The sequence below is a fragment of the Sinohyriopsis cumingii genome, chromosome 17 (genome assembly GCF_028554795.1).
Source record: "Sinohyriopsis cumingii isolate HCF-2022 chromosome 17, ASM2855479v2, whole genome shotgun sequence".
Classification (NCBI taxonomy): Eukaryota; Metazoa; Mollusca; class Bivalvia; order Unionida; family Unionidae; genus Sinohyriopsis; species Sinohyriopsis cumingii.
Genome location: NC_142977.1, coordinates 36,947,463 through 36,971,002, shown reverse-complemented (window position 1 = coordinate 36,971,002; position 23,540 = coordinate 36,947,463). Strand labels below are relative to the sequence as shown.

General features: G+C 36.8%; 1 protein-coding gene across 7 annotated transcripts in view; it reads right to left on the bottom strand.

Moving 5' to 3' along the window:
• The window catches only part of LOC149778438 (ras-specific guanine nucleotide-releasing factor RalGPS1-like), a 137,918-nt gene that overhangs the window by 96,889 nt on the left and 17,489 nt on the right, over positions 1-23,540 (bottom strand). For 2 of the 7 annotated variants that reach the window (XR_016415498.1, XM_089939263.1), the window contains exons 1-2: positions 11,263-11,379; positions 299-438 (exon numbers count right to left, since the gene is read on the bottom strand). Coding sequence is in view for 6 of the 7 variants with exons in the window: in XM_089939263.1 (XP_089795389.1) it covers positions 299-438; positions 11,263-11,320 (198 nt within the window). In the remaining variant the exon portion in view is untranslated. Of the gene's footprint in view, positions 1-298; positions 439-11,262; positions 11,384-23,540 lie in introns of those variants that run through there. The other 5 variants (XM_089939267.1, XM_089939268.1, XM_089939266.1 and 2 more) reach the window with 4 other exon arrangements.

The following is a 23,540-nucleotide window of genomic DNA, read 5'->3' as shown; positions in this document are numbered from 1 at the left end:
CTATAATTATTTAAAAGTCCCTCTTTGAGAGCACACAAAAATAAACAATTAGATAATGAAGAAACAACAATAAAAGTTTACTAAATACCATATCATATGTTGGTCCAAAAACAATATCGCTGATGGCGCAATGCCTAGTGGGAAAATGACATCGTACAGTATTTATAGCTTGCTAAGCAACTGTCACTATAAGGTATGGTGCCGATTCCTCCAAGCAATATGCCAATCTGGATAAAATACCAACTTTACCAATTTCATGATAGAGCTAATAAACATTTCAAATAACAACATACGGTACCTCTGCCATTGAAGACTGGGGGGTTATATAGTCACCACTGCTGTCACTTTCTGTCAAGCCCTTTGTAAAGAGTTTCCCAGGGTCATTAGGAGTCAGAATCTTGTGTGGAATATTCATCCTGGCCTTTTCAAACCGGAAAACTGTAAGAAAGTTAGAGTACTATGAGTGCCATTCAGAGATATGTTCTTACCTCAGGAACTGAAAAAATAACTTTTGTAAATCACATTAAACCATGTTCCTTATCTTTGTTCCTCATCCACCTACTAACAGTGCCCTTAGGATTAAACACCAGAGTGCAAGAATGTACCCTTAGACTACTTTAAACTGCTTATCTGAATTTGTCTTTTCATGCCCATATATTTTGTATTTGGCATACAGTTGGAAAGTTTTGACCAACACATATTTTTTTTATTTTTTTTAATGATATGAGCAACCAGACATTGACCATAGGATATCCCAAATATAATTATATCAAAGTGCCTTTGATTTGATTATCCATCTGAGGCCCCAGATGGCAGAGTTGTCTAAGCACTTGCCTATACGGATAATTCACACATCAATCCTACGCAGGCATTAGTTAAGTCTCAGCTCAACCAATGTGGTGTGTGAAAAGGCTTGCCATTTGCTGCCCATGAGTCCATAGTTCTCACTGGACCCAAGTTATTCCTCTAACAAAATAAACTGGCCAACACGTATAGTCTGTCAGGTGCTAAAAATGGTGTCAGATTCCACCAAAATAAAAACAAAAACTGTTTATCCATTAAACTGTCAAAATAAACACACTAATGAAGTAAAATTCAAAAGTCACTATGGCTAGTTTAGACAGGGATTTTTTTGTTATTAAAACAACAAAGCTGACACAGACTAAACTTAATTTCAAGTTAAGTAGGTCTTGTTTCTACATTGTTTCTTTCTCCAGCAATCAACAGGTGTCATCAACTAAGCTTCTTCAACTCAACTGCCCCAAGGCAATACTGCTTATTATAAGTTAGCAAGTTAAATGGGGTTGAAAAGGGCAACTCGATCCTTGAGTAAACAACAGTGTGGTAAATTTCTCAAGTTCAGCTTCTCAATAAAGATGCATGCTTATAATCATAAAGGTTGTTTTTTTTTTTTACAATAATACTTATCCTTTTGCTTCTTGATAAAGCAATACTTAGCATGTCAAAGGGTAAGCATAATAAAGATGAAAACTGTAACCCATTGCAGATAAGATATTTGCTGTAAATTACTATGAAGCAACAAGTTGATAGATTTTTTTTACACCACCCGGCACATTAGCAAAAAGTTTCTTACAGCCACATGTGAAGCAGTCATTTCAAAAGGACAGAAGTGAAATGTTTATTACATGATGACATCCCAGCCCAAGCAGTACTGTGTATACGGATTATTCATGCAAATATACACAATTAATTCCCCAACGTATGGATTCTGAATGCATTCACAGTGTGTTCAAACCTAACACTATTCCAGCAAAATGTTATGACTGACATGCCACAGGATGGTTTTGATCACTCGTTACAGTCGACCAAGAGAGAATCAGTGCCAAAGAAGTAATGAGTATTCTCAAGTACATCATGTAAAACAATTACAGAAGACTGTCAGCTGAATTATGAACAGAACTAATTCAAATGAAAGGACAAACCAAAACTGATTCATCTGATATAAATTTTACTAAGTGTGGCATGTGAGAGCAGATTTTTGTACCCAAATTTATCAAAACATTAAGCTGTGGGACACTCTTGAAAATAAATCTTGCTTGTGTTGAGTTAACAGATTTTAATGAAATGCTTGCAGTCATGAAGTGAAGAGACATCAAAACAAACAGCTGAAACAACAAAACAAAGAATGTTTTTCACCAAACTGTTGAACTTGAACCCTTTCAGAGGTCTAGATAGGATTTTAAAACAAGGAGATGACACCCATTTTGATAAAAATAAGAGTCCCACCAGCAAAAGTTGCAGTCCCCGCCCAGAGAATGTGAACTTTGCAGATTAGAAGAACTATTGGTTGCCACTGAGTTTAATTTAAACTTTCTTTATACCACTGACACAACAGTACTTGTTTGTCCATCATAGTGAGACTGAATTTCGTCAATCCAAGGAAAGGCCATATTCCAAAAGAAGCCAGGTATAATGCACTTTCTTACACTTGGCTTCTGTTCTTTCCAAACCATTAAGTTCTAGCAACTTCAGCACTCTTCTGAATGTCATTACAATCTTTGTCAATTTGCCGTTTAACCCCAAAATACTTCTTCAAATCTGTAAATGGCATTTTGTCCAAGTCTCAACATGCCTTGTCACATGCACTCCTTATTCAGCTACACTCGGAAATGAACAGAATAACAAAAGCTAAGTTGTTTATTTGACATACTGTTATAAATAACCACAATATGGCACATGTAGTTCTCTAGGCCTTTCTGCCTCTGAATTCAATCACTGTAAATATCAGCACATCTTCCCACCTAACAGCCACTCATCTTTGAACTTGCTGCCCAGCTACTGAATCATGTTCTTTGACATACATGTACTATTATAAATGACATGTATTCTCTGGGTCTTTCTGCCTCTGAATTCATTCACTTTAAATATCAGCACATTTTCCCACCCAGCAGCCTTGTCCTTTTGATGTACTGTTACAATGGCAACACACTCATCATGGGGTCCTTCAGCCATTGAGTTCTGTCATTGTAAATATCAGCACAGCTTGATTAATCATTACATTTTCCCACTCAGCAGTTGGATAAAGCACGACTGGCAAGTCTATGAATTTTGCCGCCCAACTAAGGACTTCCGACTAAGTGATTTTCTAAGTCCCAGAAAAACAATCTGCGTCCAAATATGAGTGATTAAGAATTTCTGAGACCTTTGCCTTTAATGCACACACGTCTGGAGGTTGAACTGCCTAATTTGCACAGGATTTATTGATTAATTCAATAGTTTGGCATCACTTTGAGTTTACTTCTTGTGCAATAATAATTTTCTCTATAGTGAGAAATCAGTTGATTACACTAGATAGGTATTAGGTATAATTTATTTCAATTTTCGGCATTCATTTATGCTGAGCTAACTACTTTCTTTCCAAATCAGACATGCATTGAATTTTTCAATGTAAGATTAAGAAAAAGCAAGATTTTCTAATTATTTTGCTTTGATTGTCCAAGTTTCACCAAATATAGGAATAAGGTGTTTTGTTTTCAATGGTGTTTAGGTTTAACACTTAATGTCATTAAAGTTTTGGTTGTATATTCTGAGTTTCTATTTTTCTTGAATTTACCCACATGGAGATAATGATTCCTCATTCAGCAGATTGAAGGATGCAGACAAAAAAAAGACTGGCATGACAGCCTATGATAACTAGTGTCTGAGCCTTCAGTTTCAAAGCTTCAAGAGACTTTATGTGGAAAACGAGCCCAGGTCCATGCCAAAATCCCTGGGAAGCAATGGAGACTAAGGCAGGGACTTGAGGGTCAAGTAAGCAAATGGAATGTAGCTGAAGGCTAAAACCAAAGGTCAAAGAGGGGACAAACTACCCCTTTTGCTGTCTGGCTACCTATTTTAACCTCATGACAAGTTCAGAGTTAGCTCCCATAGCATCAATAAATAAGGGAGCATCCTAGAGAAGGACAATCCCAAAGGTTTTGGACATAGATCTGGAGGAAGGTGGTGGTATATCTTGTTTACTACCTTGACAAAGGTCCATACTTTCTCCTCCTCCATTATCTGCCCTCTCAGGTGGGACAAAGATCAAACCGCAAAAGAGGAGCCGACATGACTGGTTCTTCTGGGAACTCATTTATGTCAAACAAACTGATAGTTCCTTATCCTGTCTTCACTCTAGGGGTGAGACAAGACTACTGTCTCCACCCCACCGCAGGAAATTGAGGGTCTTCATCCCATTTTTGCTCAAAGAGGGACTAATCTATTGTTTATCTCTATCGAGAAAGGAATTGATTCATCTTGTTACAGGAGGTGGGAAGTGGCAGCCCCCCCTTCCCATCCCTCAATAGCAATGTCAGAGAAGGCAGGGAAGATCTATGGCATGACAATTATAGTAGGAAAAGAGGACTTGTCCAACTCAACATTTGGTGGTGGGAATCCCCAAGCCCCAAAAGGGATGAACAGGAACATCAAGAAAACGGGTGTGGACCTAAACCCTTCCCCATGTTGGATCAGCAAAACTTGATGACCATTCCCCACAGGGACTGAATGGAAATATAGAGCAGAGAGTGTTAACAGACTGATCCCTTTTATTAAAGTGGTGGTCAAAAGCCAGTGCCCTGTCCAATAACTATTGGTACTCAATATCTGGTGACTAGAGACTGAAAACAGGAGACTGATACCAGTCTCCATACCCAGTGATCTGTACTGGCAGTCCTGTGACCCAGTGCCTGGTCATCTACACTCTGTGACTGGCACTTGCAACATTACCAAGAAATAAGTGGCCAGTGATTGATTTTCAGTGCCCAGCGACTACTAACAAACCTAAACTGGGATTTAGACAAGAGGGTTTCACTTCTTATATAAAAGATTTCAATATGAACCCTACTAGTACTACATACTGACTGACTGATTCCTGCACTATAGTTGACCCTTGCTTTCTAAATGTTCCATGAAGACCTTAAAGAAGCATTCCCTGAAGACCTTTGTAAACTTGACGTGGAGCAAAGTTATGGTCAGATAATGTTAAACTGCCAACTATTATCTAAGGCTAGTATACAAACCAAAATGCACAAAACATAAATTCTGTAACCAAATTATAGCCATAATCCACTCTCCACTCACTCCTTTGTAAGATTTTTGGGAGGGTGCTCTCCTCAGCTGATCTTTTCAGACCATTTGGGGAGGCCCTCCTGCTCTACTTGTTGTGTTGTGCTGTATTCTTTTTATTTATTTTATGTTTTACCATCTTCTGTACATGTATAATTGGATATATATATATATATATATATATATATATATATATATATATATATATATATATATATACATATAATGTAATTTGTATTTGTAATATCTTTTTTTGTTGTTTTCGGTTTGTTTTTGTTTTTTTCCTGTTTCAACTATTATATCATTTAATAATATTTTTTTTGTTTTTTTTTTTAAATTTTAAATTGAATATTTGACGGAACTATTCGAGGCATTCATCATCTTCTAGGATGAAAGTTCTATTCATATAAGAAGTGTAGGTCACTCGAGTTGCCCTATGTCAAATGTGTATAACCGTACCGGATGCAGCTATGGGATAGGTTTGGCCAGCTAAAAATAGTATCTGAAAATGATCTATAGCATAATCTAGAAACATGCATTAGTGTCTGCAGATTTAATGACTCCCTCCTATCCATCTGTGCATTCTGTCTGTAAATTACGATCACTGAAAAATATTGGCTGGAAATTCACTAAACTTGAAAGTTATTGGTATTGCAGGGTATATATGAGGGGTATAGATATTTTCCTTTCCGTCCATGTATATTTGGAGGGGAAGTTGAATATCTTTTAGCCAATCTTTCTCTCTCTCTCTCTCTCTCTCTCTCTCTCTCTCTCTATATATATATATATACACACATTTTGGTTTCAGACAAGGAAATATTTAACAAAATGCATAGGGATCTGTGAAAACAATCTAATAAAATTGCAAAGAGAGTCTATGCTGACACCCAGACTCCTTGAAACTAATTGTACATTTTTAGTTTGTTTAATTTGTACTGTCTGTGAAACTTGAATTTGTTACTGAATGGGATGGCCATTTCAGAGCACTTGCATATCAACACCTCATAAACAAGTGGTAAACTCCTGCAGGAAATAAATTCTCATATGATTTAAAATGTGTCTTCTGTTAAAACAAAACACGTTCTCTGGTGTGCTGGTGTGCATGTAATTTGGACTTTTTAACATAGCTTTAGCAATTTTCAGTCATATTGCTACGATGTATGCAGTGTGGCAGTTTCAAGTGATGTCTAGCATGATGTCCCACCAAGTCACATTATCCTGACACCAGGCCAACCAGTCCTAACACAAAGTTCTTAATGCTGACCGCCTAGCAAGGCAGCTGCTAGTCCTATTTTTATAAGTCTTTGTTTGGTATGACTCAGCTGGGGTTCGAAACCATGACCTCCAACATTTGAGGCAGATGCTCTAACCACTAGGTCACCGGAGCAGTACACTGTGCTGTTTTTGATGAAGATGCAAACTAAATTAAACGTTTATTTCAGTGTTTCACTTTACCATCTGTATACATGTTACATTGAATATATAGTCATTATATAGTTTATGTGTTTACTGCAGCAGAAACGTCAGTTTAGATGTAGTTAATACTTGTCCAGTGTAGAGATTGCAAGGTACCAACACATGCTGACGCACTTAAATTTTTATCGTTTTTCACATGGTCCACATGCAAGAACCAAAACCATGTTTTAGTAAAAGGTTACTCATGCACACCTTTATATTCTGTAAATATACATATTTTAGATGCCACATGTGTACCACCTTAATTTTGTACAAAATAACATTTTATAGCAAAGTGTGATAACATGAGCATGTGCTTAATGACATCATATCAAATCATTTTTTTAAAAAAATCAATTGCAGTTTTTAAAATGTTGATATATTTTCTGCTATGTTATTATCAGATCAACAATTTTTTTTTTTAATTTGTGAATTTTTGGGCCAAAAAAAGCCTTATAGTTCATATCCTTTGGCAAATTCAGTACATTGCTATTCACACAAAACCATAACAAACTTTATTCTAATTAAAACTACCCCATATATAGATATATATGGCAAAGAGCATCAACTGTCTGTGAGGCAGCTGCAAAACTACTGAACAGCAACCATACTAAAGGGCCCAGAGTGGCCAAGTGGTCTTAAGCGCTCTCTGTCACGGATCACTGCCATCTCACCTCTGTCTGTGTGGGTTTGAGTCTCGGGCTCAGCCAATGTGGATATGTGAGAAAGCTTGCCGGTAGCTTTTCGTGGGTCAGTGGTTCTTTCTGGGGTTTTCCCGGGTTCTTCCTCCACCATTAATACTGGCTGCCATGTATAGCCTATCTTGTGCTGAAAAATGGCGTTAAACCCTACAAAAACAACAAAACCAACCATACTGTTTAGATTGATGTCCACTTTTAACTACAGACTTTCCTGGTCAAATAAGCCTATAACCTGTGCCATCTCCATATTATTAACATATGATTAATGATTGGCCGACAGCTGATATCTGTAGATGTCAATATCCTGTGCCATAAAAATATGGTATCCACATATAAAGCTAGGTGATATCATCCATAAATATATAGTTCCTGCATCACCAGGGTTAAACTTTTAAATGTTGATTTTTCCCACTGAATTCAGACACATAATGATCTGTGACAAAGTTATTGAATAGTTTAAACATGTATGCAATTTTTGCAATTGAATTACATGCATTATGGATTAATTGCAAGCACCAATGGTATGATATGAGATGGCAAGTATACAGTGTTAATATTCTGTTCATGCTATATATTAGAAACTGAATTCAGACACAATGATCTGGGACAAAATTAAAGAATATTGTAAATCTGTGTGCAATTTTTCAATGCAATTAAATGCATTATGGATGAACTGCATGCCACGACGACAAACGGTGTTGATACCCTATTCATCATATACATTAGACATGAATACATGTATATATACCAATGTGTTGTTCTCTGAAAAAAGTAAAATACTGTAAAACCCCGTTACTAACACGATCCAATTTTTAGCCCCCAATTGTCATGTTTACCCCGACCCAGAGTAGCCCAGTTTGAAACATGTATAATCAAGGTAATTCTGACGGGTCATTGTTTGATGTCGAACATTGCCGAAGGCTAGCACTAATCCGTTACGTAAGATTGTTGTGGCTAGAATCGAGGGACCGGACATTGGAGTTGCGAAGTCACAGACAGCCAATTATCACCTAGGTGTCGAAATGTTTCCAAGATCAAAAGAAATTGCCTGAAGAAGTGGGAGTTTCCTAACTTCTTTCCCCTGCAAACAGACAGACAGGTTGAACTGGCCGCTAAGACAATTGGACAGGGGCACAGCGCCACCCAATCAGAATTGAGATGGGGGAGAGACCTTGATTTGGGTAGAATGATATCCCTGCGTTTTCCGGCAAAAGTTAGTTCGCTGAGAGAAATTACCCAGAGAAGAGGTTAGCGTAACTCCGAATAGCCATTCGTTATTGGCGGGAAATTCTTAGAGCGGGAAGGTCTAAGTACAGAAAGCTTCAAAAGGTCAGTAGATATTTGTTCGGTCTTTGTGGAATGCGACTGCATTTTAATTGTAGGTCGTATGTATACTTTATTAGTACTAGAATCGTAGTACGAAGAATTACTTTGTTTTGTTAATATGTTTGCATATTTTGAAGAAATGAGTTGATATTTGTAAAGAATTATATAGCTTGCCAGCCGTCGTAAGAGTTAATATTGTAATTTACTATGTGGGTATTTTATAGTAGACTAACACATATGATTATAGATTTTGCCATTGTTGAATATTTGTAATGTACAGACATGCGTCTGATTTTGTCAGATTGTAGTACGATGAGATTAAATATATATGTGTATATACTGACGTGACGCAATGTATTGATGTCTGTATAACAATTCGCTGATACTGTGTTATTACGCCATTGTTTACCCAGCAAGAAGTGTGTGGGAATTTCGATGTGTATGCATGCGTGGCCGAAACAGTGACAGCTATCTGATGGTTAATTGTCGATATAGTGTGAGGTGAGGTTCGATTAAACATTTGTTAACGCCTTGTGGTTTTTCACAGGAAGCTTTGAGGGACAGATCAGTTAAAGTTTGGTCCCGTTGTCTCGGATAGAGAGACGGAGGAAAGGAGGGAAGAAGAGGGAGAAGTTGAAGTCTGGGAGCGGAATTGGAGGAGGAGATAATAGAGAGGGAAAGGAGAAGTTGAAGTCTGGAGCAAAGCTGGAGGAGATAGTAGAGAGGGAACAGAGACAAAGAAGGAGTTAGAGGAACGGAAAGAAGGAAGGAATCAGCGGGAAGAAATAGATGAGTAGATGCAAGGACAGGGGGAAAATCGAACTCACACTGTAAATCACGGGATGAATTAGGCTGTCACTTGGTCGAGGGAAAGATGAGTGTTTGGAAGTTATCGTTTTTAAATTATCACATTTATTAAATTGTTATTTGATTGAATTTCATCTTCGTGTTCTCTGTAATTTAACCGTCGGCATTGCTGACTGGGGGCTCAGAGCTGTAAATCTACATCATCACTAATTTAACTTTCTAACTTAACAAGCCAGGGTGGAACTTTCAATTTAATTTAATTAAATTATATTGGGAGAACCCCACCCCAATACGACAGAACACCACACCAATTATTGGGTTATAGTGGGGTTTCACTCTGTGTGTGTGTGTGTGTGTGTGTATGTATATATATATATATATATATATATATATATATATATAGTTTCTTTGTCTAAAATAAAATGGACAATCAAATATTTTCTTAAACAGAAATAGTCTTTACTGCTTTCAATGTTCTGGAGGGGGTGTTAATGGTTATACACATGTCATTTGTGTTTATCTTGGCACTCATATGAGACTAGATGATCAATCCTCCCCAAACAGCTTGCTGATTTTTCTAAACACAGAAAATGATCTTTCTGCATATACACTGCTGTAAGGGAGTGGCAAATGAAGGGGGTGGGGGTGTTGTTGCTATGTCAATAGATATTGTACACTTCAGAATGACTAATGTTGAAATGGTGTTTGCAGTGTGTGCAAAAATTAAAAGCATTATTATATATGGAGTAGAATCTGACATCAAGGAAATGCTGACGCTGATCACAAACGTACCAATAATCTTGAATAATGATGGTTTCAACATTGCAGTAACTTTTGTTCCTCAACACACATCTCCATGACTACCAAACTTGAACAAAAAGATCTATTTTACTTAGTGTATTTTACATATGCAAATCAGCCTATGGGCTCTTCCACAGTAGTGTTTAAATGGCTTGACACCACCTCTTCCTAGCTATTCTCAACTGATAAGTAATCTGTGATAAGTTGGTCGCTTATATCTGACAACCGTACCTTTTATTTGACTACTAAATAATCAATTATACAAACCTCCCATGATATTTTTACATGATCTCTAAGCAGGACTGTTTAAATGGTCTACAGGCTTCGGGCATGTAAAGTAGTTGTCAAAAAATTGGGCGGGTTTTTTTCTTCCTAAGATAATCGAAAATTGTATTTTTCAAAACTCGACAGTGTCAGGGGGGTTTGGGAGTCAAAAGATCGTGTTTTGCACATGACGCATCGTGTTATGGCAGGTAATGGAATGACTCTCATTCACTTATAAATAAGACAAATTAACATATGAATCATATAAATCAAATTATACTTCATTTATAAGTGAAATGGCTAACTTGCAGCTAAAATCCAATTATTCCTATGTATATCACTCAAACATGATATTAGGTAAAGTGAAAAGTAATGTATAGTTAACTTAAAGACCTTTGTAAGACCTATATAAGTGATAATATGACTATAAGCCACAGAGATGTTATTTTCATAATAAATTCTTCTTTTCTCTTGAATTTAGTACAGCCATGGACACACTGGCTATGCATAGAGATATGTAACTTCGTTCATTAGAATTTTAAAAACCATTCTTTGCTCAAGAAAGAACCAAGATAAATATTTCTTTGAACTTACATTTAAAAACACATAAAGAAAATGACAAAACAGAAACCTGTGCAATCCTAAGCCAATAAATGAGCATCCATTCAATCCATGCCAACCCCATGGAACCATACAAAACACAAACTGTACATGTAGTTGAGAAAAAGCATTCTGACATATCCAACAAAATAAACTCCATACCTGGTAAAAAAATGTGCTGGCACAAGTTTGACGAATACATTGAGAAATTAGTGTCACTTATGGGTGAATTTCATTATACCTGGGTTCTGCTGTAAAGTAAAACTCTGGTCTCTAAATTGTTCCATCCCTATATTCATAATTTTCAAAATGAAAGGAACTGCAAAATTTATCTCCCCACTTCTGCTGAAAGAAAAGTAGAAATCAGCAATGGCTGAATGATGTGTACTATTCCAGATATATTTACTTGTGACGTAATCAGTCAACACTGCACTATTTATAGCTGTCTACCTGTTAATATTGTCTAAACTTATCTACTTGTCCTACTATTAGAGCAATGTACTCCTGTTATACAGACAGTAACTCAAGTAAGAATCCACCCTGTCAATCACCAAACAAAAATAAAATATATCTATCCAACTCATTCAGAGTTATAATACAATCCCTACAATCCTATACAATAATTTGACAGACTAGCCAGATCTTTCAGTCAGATGTCTTGTACTGATGTCTAGTATTTCACACTTAAACAATTAGCAAGGTCACAGTTTGATTGGGATTTTATGAACCTGTAAGTGCCTGAGGGATCCCATGAGATGGAATTGGTCACGTGATGAGTCAGTCTTTAGAGCATGATCAGCTTGGATGCCTCAGAAAACAACAATAGGGTGGGATATGCATGAAGTTAATTAATTTGCATACGGGTGGGCATGTGATCCTCAGGCACTTACAGGTTCATAAAATCCCAATCAAACTGCAACTTTGGTATGTGTTGTTTCATTGTGAAATTTTATTTCCCCTGTAAGTGCCATGAGATTTCAGAGTTTAAGCATCCAAGCACAACATAACAAAAAAGTAAAGTAAAAAGTCTTGTTTAATTGTGAAATTTTATTTCCCCTGTAAGTGCCCTGATATTTCAGAGTTTAAGCATCCAAGCACAACACAACAAAAAAGCAAAATGTATTATTTGGAATACTAGATGAAACTATGAAGAAAGTATATATAAGCATCTTAGATATAATCTAGGTACATATTTCATATCCGGGACTTCCCAAGCATAGCACTGCTGAAATCTAAGGTTTCCAATACAGGTTTATGATAGAAATTGCGGAAAGTGCAGCCTTTGCTCCACCCTGCAGTCTAAACAATAGTATGCAAAGACAGTTTCATCTCAGCTGCTGGCTATGGTACTTTTAGCAACAGCTGTAAAAAGAGGTTGTGTAGTAGTTATCAAGAACTTTTCTCATTTCCCTGGAGGGAAGAAGTTTTACTTGTGTACTCTTCTAAAATTTCAACTATCCTGAGTCTCTTATCATGATGTGCAGAAAATGTCATTTGTGATAGATGCTGTCTAGGTTTACTTTGCTTCAAAAGGTCTGTAATTCTGATAATAACTCTTATCAGAAACAAATAGTAATATCAACATTTATGACATGCAAGGTTTGGCGGGTCTGGCTACTAAATAAGGCCAACAGGCTCACTAATTTCTGATTCACTTGTTTAAAGGAAATGTCCCCCAAGAATAATAGTGTTTCCAGATGCTGAAGCACTGTGGTCGCATCGCAGGTTATACAATATCTCAGCAAACTTGGCCTACATAGAAAAACACCTGACCTCTCAAAAATCTTTTTTTTTATAAACACATCACTACTGAAGTCTACATTACTACAATTTTACTAAATCAGACAGAGCTGATCTGGCATTGATGAAGGAGCTGGAACCTAAACCTGAATCAAAAATCCAGGACAGAATTTACAGGTGGATTAAGGGGATCAATATGTTTCCCAACTGAAAAGTGCAACCACTGCTTAAGATATGTCCAATATTTCCTAGTGGATTCTCTCCAAGAATCGAGTATGACACTGGCAGCTTGTCCTGATATGCCTTTACTCAACAAGGCTTCCCTGATATGTGAAACACAGCATGCTGGGTTTGCACCAGCGAATGTTCCTTTAGTGAATCCTGATGTAAGGTCAACAGCTACGAATTTGTGGAAGAATGTACAATTGCTGAGCAATTAGTTGCAACAGCCAGGGAAACCAGGGCTGCGTGGTCCATAACAGTGCTACAAGTACCACTTTTGCACTGTTGTCCACTATCTTCTGAAGAACACGTCCCACCAGGCTAAAAGGGGGCAACATGTATAAAATTAGGCCAGACAAGCTCATAGGGAAAGCATCAATGTCCCATGCATGTGGATCTGGTCTATATGACACATTTGTAAATTTGATGATTGAGTCTCAGGTAAATATATCAATATCAAAATTTCCAAATATTGCATGAATTTTGTTAAAGATCGCTTTGTTGAAAATCCACTGCATCATCATTAAAATCCTAGATAGGTGATCTGATCTGCATTATTCCCATGAAGATGGCAAGCACTCAACCAAATCTGTTTTTCTGTATACCCAAAGCAATTATCACGAGCCACTTGATCTAGTACTCACTTCCTACCTCCCATTTAATTAATGTAGGCAACAGCTATGGTATTATACATCAAGATCCTAATGTGTATGTTATATTTGTGTCCACAAAGAGACTTTAATGCCAGGAAATAGGTCTGCAATTCTAAAACATTGATGGGCTCATTTTCTCCAAACTACTCCAGCAATGACCAATTTGAACATTGTCAGTCTCATTTTCCCCTCCCCATCCCATAAGGGAACTGTCAGTTTTCATAACAATATCTGGGTGACCTCTGTAAAAAGACCTGAAACTGATTTTAACATTTTGGATATACCATTTAATTGCATCTTTAGCACTACTGGAAAGAGAAATTGATGCATCATAGTTGCCCTTGTGCATTTTAGTAATCTGTCTTTCTCTCTTTCCAAAGGTTTGTTGCAGAGAGGGACATATTCTAAGCCTGGCTCACTAGCAACCATTGTCCCTATTAATTGTGCTAATTCACAAATACATGTAGTCAAATGTTTTTGTTTCAACTGTGATTCACAAAATTCAAGCAATGCCTGTGCCTTTCCTCTCTGTCAATCATACCATCATATCTGCAGAATTAGTGAGAAATCTCACAAAGCTGATAGATATATATGGGCTGTATTATAAATCCTAAATCGTCCAATAATGTAGCAGTATGACACACATGGTTTTGACACCAAGTATGTTGAGCCTTAAAGCAGACTATCATCTAATTAGACAGCACTGAAATAACCCATTTTACACAAGAAAAAAAAGGCTCCAAGAATGTGGTGTATATGCATGATGCTGACGCCAGACCATTTGGTAAACAAATCTATTGATAAAAATGTCCTTTTCAGTGAAATCATAAATATTCGTGAAAAGCAAGGTCAACCAGAAAAGTTGTTGTTGTTGTAGGGTTTAACGCCATTTTTCAGCACACGATAGGCTATACATGGCAGCCAGTATTAATGGTGGAGGAAGAAACTGGAAAAACCCCAGAAAGAACCACCAACTGACGAGAAGCTACTGGCAAGCTTTCTCACATACCCACATTGGCAGAATCCGAGACTCAAACCCACGCAGACAGAGGCGAGATGGCAGTGATCTGAATCGGAGAGTGCTTTAGACCAACCAGAAAAGAGTAGTATGCTTCTTTCAGGTCAACTGAAACAAAATAAGAATCTCAGCGAACCATGGCCAATGCTGTGTTTATTGTCTCCATTTTAAAACTGTCATGTATCACATGTACACTGAAACCATACTGGCTGAATATAACCCAAATGTTCCCATCGCACTTTTCTCTAATGAATATGATAGACAAGTACTTTACACAGGCAAAGTTTATTCTCTCAACTACTCCCATATTCAGCAGTATATAAATTCTGGTTGTAATTACAGTGTATTCTTTGTCTGATAATGTTTCTGTTTTGGAATCCAAGTTTGGACTGGGCTGCTATCAAGTTCGAGTCTATAACCTTTCAAAGTAGATAAAATCCATGCATCAGAGGTTATCTTCTGCCATATTTTAGCACACCAACTAACCTTACCAGCAACAAATTCCTGGCTTATTATATAAGGCAGGGAAGAAACTGTGCTCTCATGAATGGGAGAACTGCCACTTAGTTTTTGTGGAAGATAAACACTGCCTCTGTTTATTTATCTTGACGGGGGTTTTATGGTCTCCCCTTTTTGAGGCTCTGTGATCCCTGTAGATAGGGTTGGGACTTGGCCCCCATCTTGACAAACAAAAGACTTTTATTTAATGTTTGTTCATTTTTGCCCAAACTTCAGGATTTACTTTAGGCACAACTAAATTTTGCCAATTTGGTGACCTCAAATGCTTTGGGTTTTTTCCCCCTTAAATTTATGAAATATTTGGGGCCTGAACGGACTGCCAAAAAAAAACGTTTACATCACAAACTTGGAGAGCACTTTCAGAGTGTCATTTCCTACAGTTTCTGAGGGTAATTTTGGTGGGACAAAAATCACTTTCCTCATTAAGCTGAACCATTTCCATCCATACCAGGGCCCTGAGTGGCCAAGTGTGGTCTAAAGTGCTCACTGTTATGGATCACAGCCATCTCACCACTGTCTGGATACATGAGAAAGTTTGCCAGTAGTTTCTTGTGGGTCAGTGGTCTTTCCAGAGTTTTCCAGGGTTCTTCCTCCACCATTTATGCTGTCAGCCATGTCTAGTCTATTTTGTGCTGAAAAATGCATTAAAATCCATAACACAGAGTACCACCATGCCAATCGACTGAATCCAAGTATTTCAGCCGTAGTTTGTTTTTTTAAAGTTTGTCAACTTGTGTCTTTAGAGTTGTTACCATAGGTGACAAATTTGTCAGTAATTCAAGCTGATGGTTCCACATAACTTGATTGTGGACTTTTCTCTTTTTTTTACATCTGGGTACCACCACTGTCAGGCAGATATCACATTTTCTGCCGCTGATAATCGTAAGAATTCACAGTCACACGACAAACTCCTTGTAGGTAACGGCACAGCCCTTTTATCCATAGATTCAGGTTTTCTCCTTGACTGTGATGCCACTACAGGGCTATCACTTTGCATTGTTGTTCCCCATCGGGAATCAATGCATTCTGTTGCAACTGTGATGGAGAAATCTTTGGTCTTATCAGCTAAATGTTGCTTGGCTCTATTTTGGCCATATCAGCCACTTCATACACAGATTCATATTTTCTCCTCGATTGTGACGCCACTACAGGGCTATCACTTTGCACTGTTATTCCCACTTCGGGAATCATTGTATTCTGTTGCAACAATGATGGAGAAGTTGTTGGCCTTATCGCTGAATGCTGCTTGGTTCTTTTTTGCAAAATTTCTTGGAACAGTCCATGACCATTATTGACAGGATGCCTTTGTCCCAATTCCGCCATTGTGCACACAAGTCTCAAAACTGATGAATTAATAAAGTATGCTACAGTTATGACTGGAAAAAGTCTTTAAAACAGTAGCGGAAGTTTCCGCCCCACACTAAGTGCAAACTGACATTATAGTTCTGCTGTAAAATACTGGAATCATGAAAATTTAAAACTCAAGAAATAGACTGAGTATCGACTTGTTGATACTGGACAATTCACTGACTCATCATGTGACCAATTCTATCTCATGGGATCATGAGGCACTTACTGGGCAAATACATTTACTGTGTTCTGACCTATCCTAAAAATCTGCTCTAAATCTCTGATTTCAATGTGTAACTTATTTCAGCGAGACACACTAGTTTACCTATATTTGGGCAGTACATGTAGCATCTTACCTAACCCATAGAATAATCATAAAAGGGTCACAACAAGCATTCCCACCCATCCTATTTCACAGTGCATATCATTCACAGTATAGATAAAATGCCTCCAACACCTACACTTTATCAATGTATGCATAACAGAAATTCAAATTCAATTTATCAGCTAAATAGGGCACCTGCCTTATGACCTCAATTAGACCTAACTTTTCACACTCCAGCTCAATATCATAATCATACTGCAAACACCTTTTTTCTTATCTTGAGTATATAAAGCTAATTCAATCAAGGACATTCAAATGCAAATCTAAGCCCATTAAGTTCAACTACACACACACACACACATTCTTGTACAACCTCCAAAACAGGCACATACAATTTTTTACCATCAAAATGAGGACATCTTTAACAAGATTTTGGGGATAAAGATCTGTTTTACTATGCATTTGATATATACACGATATATACATGTCTTTTAAAACAATGTATCAGAATTTTTACCATCAGAATGGTGACAAATATATATATATAAAGTGTCAGAAATTATACATTCAAAGAGGGGACATTCCATAAGTATGTATTTTGATTCCAAATAAGTATCAATTTCATCCAAATACTGCAGTAATCTCAAGTTGAATGTCTACATTATGTTGTGTTGTGAATTGGAATTTTAATGTTGCTTTAACAAGGTTTAAGTCATATCGCTACGATGTCTGCAGTGTGGCAGTTTATAGTGATGTGTAGCACTGAGTCATCATGCCGCAGACATGTAGCATGATGTCCCACCCAGTCACATTATCCTGACACCAGGCCAACCAGTCCTAACACACACCTCTTAATGCTGAACACCAAGCGAGGCGGCTGTTAGTAACATTTTTATAAACCTTTGGTATGACTTGGCCAGGGATCGAACCCATGACCGCTCGCATCTGAGGCAGATGCTCCAATCACTAGGCCACTGGAGCAATATATTTACATTATGTTTGATGTATATAGGTGGCACTCTACAGTTTTGTATTTTGCATAGGGTTAGAATTTTAAAGAAAAAGAATTTCCCAGGATTTCTTCACTTGTTATACTGGCTACATAATAAAGACTTTGTATATCTTCGCCCGTGATCAGAATCCGATTTTGTGTACAGATTTTAGACTTTTTGGTCTCAGATCTAAGGCAAACCAGTATGAACTGCAAACAGACAGATGAGCCTTTGCAAAAAGTAGGATAAGATGGGCATTTGGAATAAAGAGTGTTCTCCATACAAAAATAATGGCTCTGTTTAGCAAAAAAAACCCAACAACTTTTACCCTTCTGCTCATGCGTGAGTCAAATAGCCAATGAAAATCGATGTTTCTAACACCACTAGACAGTATGTTATTGAAAGATGACCGGGGATTTGGTGTTTTCAAGTCTATTCACAAATAGCTTTCAAAATGTGTTTCCTACTCGATTTTCAGGCAAAAATGACAAAAAGCTCCAGGGGTTAATGTGTTAAGATGTGCTCGTATAAAAAAAAAACTGCTAGCTCCACATGGTCATTTTTACTTCCTGGACAAAAATTGTATAAAAAAAAAGCCAATAACTTTTTTTTTACTTTTCAGATATTTTGTAACTTTGTAAATGGTTCATTGCACTTTCAGTAGCTAGCTGCTATTTATTGTCTACTTCAACAAAATTCATTGTCCCTATTTTAATAACTGCTAAAGTTAGTGTACTTTTGATTAATTCTGGTTAACTTTTCAAGCACATGGGAGCATCCATTTTGTTATACCGTGTACTTAGATCATGTACAATTTCCACAAGTACAGTACCCAAAGAAATGTCAGCCAAATTACATAAAAGTAGCATAGAGGTATGCCAACATTATCTCTACTGTGCATGTTATAAATGCAAACAACGTCACCTTACATATGTCACTCTCTGAAAATTACATAATAACTCGTGAGCGCCCCCATATAAGTAAAAATGAATGTCAGGATTGTGTGAAAATACAGTCTGTGTTTCTTATTCTGAAATAAAATAATGAAAGATCTGAATGCTGATCTTCAGTTAAAATAATTGTATTGACAATAATAACCTTCAGAATTTAAAATGTCTCACAAAATAACTAATTTTGAATCTTTGTGTACCGTATTTTCCGGCGTATAAGTCGATACTTTTTGACTTGAAAGTTCGGTCTTCGTCTTATACTCCAAATCGACTTATATATGGATTGTGTCATTGAAATTGCATCGACTTATATATGGATTACAGTATCCGGTATGCTATTGACATTGCTCTATAATCGGCTTAATCGAAAACAGGTCACACAGAAGTACAAATTCATGTTAAATTACTATGTCAATAAATTGTCATAAACTAATACGACTGCATTTATATTTGTAAGTTTTGTCATTATTTATTTTGCATTCTGCGTGTTTTTTCTTATTTCTCAAACATAAAATAAAAGAAAACAATCTACCGTACCGGTAAAAACTTCACCGGGCCGCATAGCACACTTACGGTCTATACTCTATAGTGTACTGTACTAATTCAAAGCATATTGTTTGTTCCTAAAAAAAAAAGATATGAAATAACTGGTCCATTAATATTTGATTTTCCAGTATAATGTTGGACACACGTGAGCAATTACCGGCACAGCTTTTTCATTGATCCAATTGATCCTACAAAGGGATGTAATCCATATTAACTCGAGCGTTCTATGATTATTTATAAAATAATGTAGATCATGCATTCTACTGAATCCCCCAAATTATACGTTTCTAATTGTATTTGACAAAGTTTCTCAAATAAATTAGGTTTAAACTACACTAAAATCAGATATATAGATGGACTACCAGTACTCATAGATCATCAGTGATCCATGATTTTTAGTTTCGCAATTCAGTTTAAAGCAAATTGTAATGTCAACACTTCACCTATATTTATTCTTAACCAGCTGACGATTCGGTGTCTCTCTTTGATTATACCGGTTGTTGATAAATTGGTCTTTGGTTTCCAACAACAATCAAAGCCAGTTGCCGCAATTGTTTAGACCTTGATATTGGCTTTAGCTACCGATACTAGTTACCATATTGCCGGTACCCCATTGTTCTTTATCATTAATCCGCATCAATTACGCTACCCGTTTTTAATATCAATGGGATTAAGTACAACAGGAAATGATGCCCACTCCCTTCTCTAGATGTAAATAATGAATTTAGCCATGGGCGTTGTTTTCATTGCTACAGTACGGGCACATTTTAATGAGTTCGGTATATTTTGATCAATCTTTTCGGTCATAATCATTCATATAAATATCCCCGTACAAATCATACAACTTATCTCACAATGCCTCCCGTCAAATCACGCAAGTCTTACACAGCGGCTTTTAAGCTGGAAGTTGTAAAGTTCGCTGAAGAGAAAGGTGGGAATATGGCTGCTCACAGGAAATATGGTGTAAGTGAAAAATGTGTCCGGGATTGGCGTAAAGCTAAGGTTGCATTATGCGCAACAAAAAAAACAAAGAAAGCAAATCGTGGCTGCAAAGCAAGATGGATTAATACTGAGGATAAATTATAAGAATATGTTTTGACACAACGTGCCGCGTGTCGTGGAATGAACTCTGTTGATCTCAGACTCAAAGCAAAGGAAATCGCAACTGAATTAGGAATTGAAAGTTTTAGTGGAAGTGTGTCATGGTGTTACAGGTTCATGCAAAGAAGGGGACTTAGTATAAGACAACGCACTACTATGGCACAGAAACTACCAGTAGACTTTCTGGAAAAATTGAACAATTTCCGTGAGTATGTCCAAGACAAGATTAAGACTGACAATTTTGAAATGTCTAACGTGATAAACATGGACGAAGTGCTGTTAACATTTGACATTCCAATGAACAGAACAGTTGAGCTTAAAGGATCTAAGACTGTTACTATTAGGACAACAGGTCATGAGAAGTCAAACTTCACTGTAGTTCTCTCCTGTAGTGCCGATGGCGGAAAGTTGCCCCCAATGCTGATTTTTAAAAGAAAAACTATGCCAAAGGAGAAATTCCCCAGTGGAATAATGACTGAAGTAAATCCAAAAGGATGGATGGACAATACCATGATGGGGAAGTGGTTAGATAAATGTTTCGCACATCGAGTTGGTGGATTTTTCCAAACTAAGAAGTCTCTCCTCATTATGGATTCTATGCGTGCACACATTAGTGCCGAGACAAAGTTGAAGATTAAAACCAAGAACACATCGTTAGGCATCATCCTAGGTGGTATGACAAAGTTATAACAACCACTAGATATTTCCGTTAATCGATGTTTCAAGGCTGAGCTTCGGAAGTTGTGGGAACATTGGATGACGGCAGGCGACCACAGCTTCACAAACACAGGACGTATGCGGCGCGCTACATATTGCCAGGTTGCGCATTGGGTTAAGGATGCATGGGACAGGGTTCCTGAATTGGCTATTGTGAATGGCTTTGCTAAAGCAGAAATTGTGAGCAGGATAGAGAAGCAAGATGAGGATGATGAGATGGAGACAGACGATAATGAGAACATTTCTAATGATATGAGCCCCGATATAGCTGCCATTTTTCATTCCGATACGGAAGACGAAGACTTCGAGGGATTTTCAGATATTGGAGATAATTAATTTTATTTTCTTAATAATATGTATCATAAAACTGTACATTTGTGTAAATTTGATACTGCACTTCACAGATATGTTAAAGTATAATAAAAAGTATTTTTATTTATTTTTTGTTTGCAACTTTTGTTTTCTGTCTCCTCATTTTCTTCACATTTCTGATTTCCCTATGAATTGCCTTATTTCCCTATTGTTAGCCTCACTGAGTTTATCTCATCTGTTGAATCTTGCACTCAAGACTGGTTTCAACTGGAAGGAATAATCATAGCATGCACAGCCACGTAGCTCTTGTTGCTGTTGTTGTTTTGGGGCTTAATGCCATTTTTCAGCACACGATAGGCTATACATGGCAGCCAGTATTAATGGTGGAGGAAGAACCCAGGAAAAACCCGGAAAGAACCACCGACCCACGAGAAGGCTCTTGTTGCAATGGATATCATAATTAAAACAAATATGGTTTAAACTAAACTAAAATCAGATATATTGTGAGCGTGCGCGTGCTTGTGTGTGTGCGCACGAGAGAGAGAGAGTGAGAGATGAAAAAATTGTCCATGTACAAGATCGTTCTTTTATTCAGGGCGGTTTTTATTTGTAGCTTTTGCAAAGAGAAAAAAGACGGTATTTTGAGTTACCTGACGATTGTGATAATCCTCATGTATTACGAGCCTACTATATTCCATTATCAATAAACACCTCTAAATCAACAATTCATTCTTGTTTTAATTACGATGTACATTGTCACAACAACCACTTGGCTATGCAGTGTTATTTACACGGTAATTAAACATGCTTAGCGCTTTGGCTATAACTGAAACCAGATTGAGGGCAAGAATCGACAGAATAGGTCAAATCAGTGAGGCTGCCAGTAGGGAAATTAGGCTTTTTTTTAGGGAAATGAAAATCTGTCAACATTTTATTGAAGTCATTGTCCATACAAAATTTGTTATAAGGACAAGAGATCATACCCATCACTTTGTATTCGAACTCGCCGATAAAGATAATAGTGGGGTATATCATTGAATAGATTAGTAATAAAATGTTAATTATATCCAAGTCCAAACAGAACAAACACTTAAAAAATAGTATACCGGTATGTATATATATATATATATATATATACGAATCGATTTAACGTAGTCCGTGACTTTCAAACTTACGATAGAAAATGACAAGTTTGTATAAGTTACGTTCGTAACTACAGTTAATAAAATGAACTACAACATGGATGTGCTTTCAATTATAATAAAACAAGCATGGACTGTTTATTCAGCTGTGTCAACTGATAACAAAATATAGCAGTTCAGAAGTAAAATCACAAGCATGTTAGCATCGGTAATGCAATTTCACGATTGCCAGTAATATGGAATATCATACAACAATATCATCAATATTCATGCAACCGGAAGTTACTAGTATAAAATACAAAGCCAAGTTATTGACCTGGCCTCGTCTTATACTCCGAATCGACTTATATATGGACAAAGGATGGAAAATTTACAAAATTGGTCAATTCGACTTATACTCCGCATCGACTTGTAGGCCGGAAAATACGGTACTAACTTTCAATCCCCATCAGATCTGTTTGATATGAAACACACCAAAAATATATTTTACTGGTACACATGACATTTGTCAAAGATGTTAATGGATCACAAAACATAATTACATTTGAAATACCAGTATTCAAAATTAAACTGTGACAAATGCAGACGTAAATAAAAATTATTTTGTCATGAAAATCAAAAAACAGGCTGTTACTATCATTAAATTAGGAACAAAACTGTTTGGCACTTTCCATTAATTCATTACTGACGGAAATTATAGAAATACCGGTACAGTGAAAAGGTACCATGATATGTACCCTAATGACTGTAAATCATTGAATATTCTAAGTCTTGGAACACCCTAAATTATTTCAAAAGTCATTTTTTATGACCTATAAATGTTGGGACACAAAATTACAACAATCTGTTCATGTACTATAAGTCTTGGGACACCAACATCTTTTTAAAAAGTCAGCATGGTTGTTAAGCAACTATCGTCATGAATTATTACA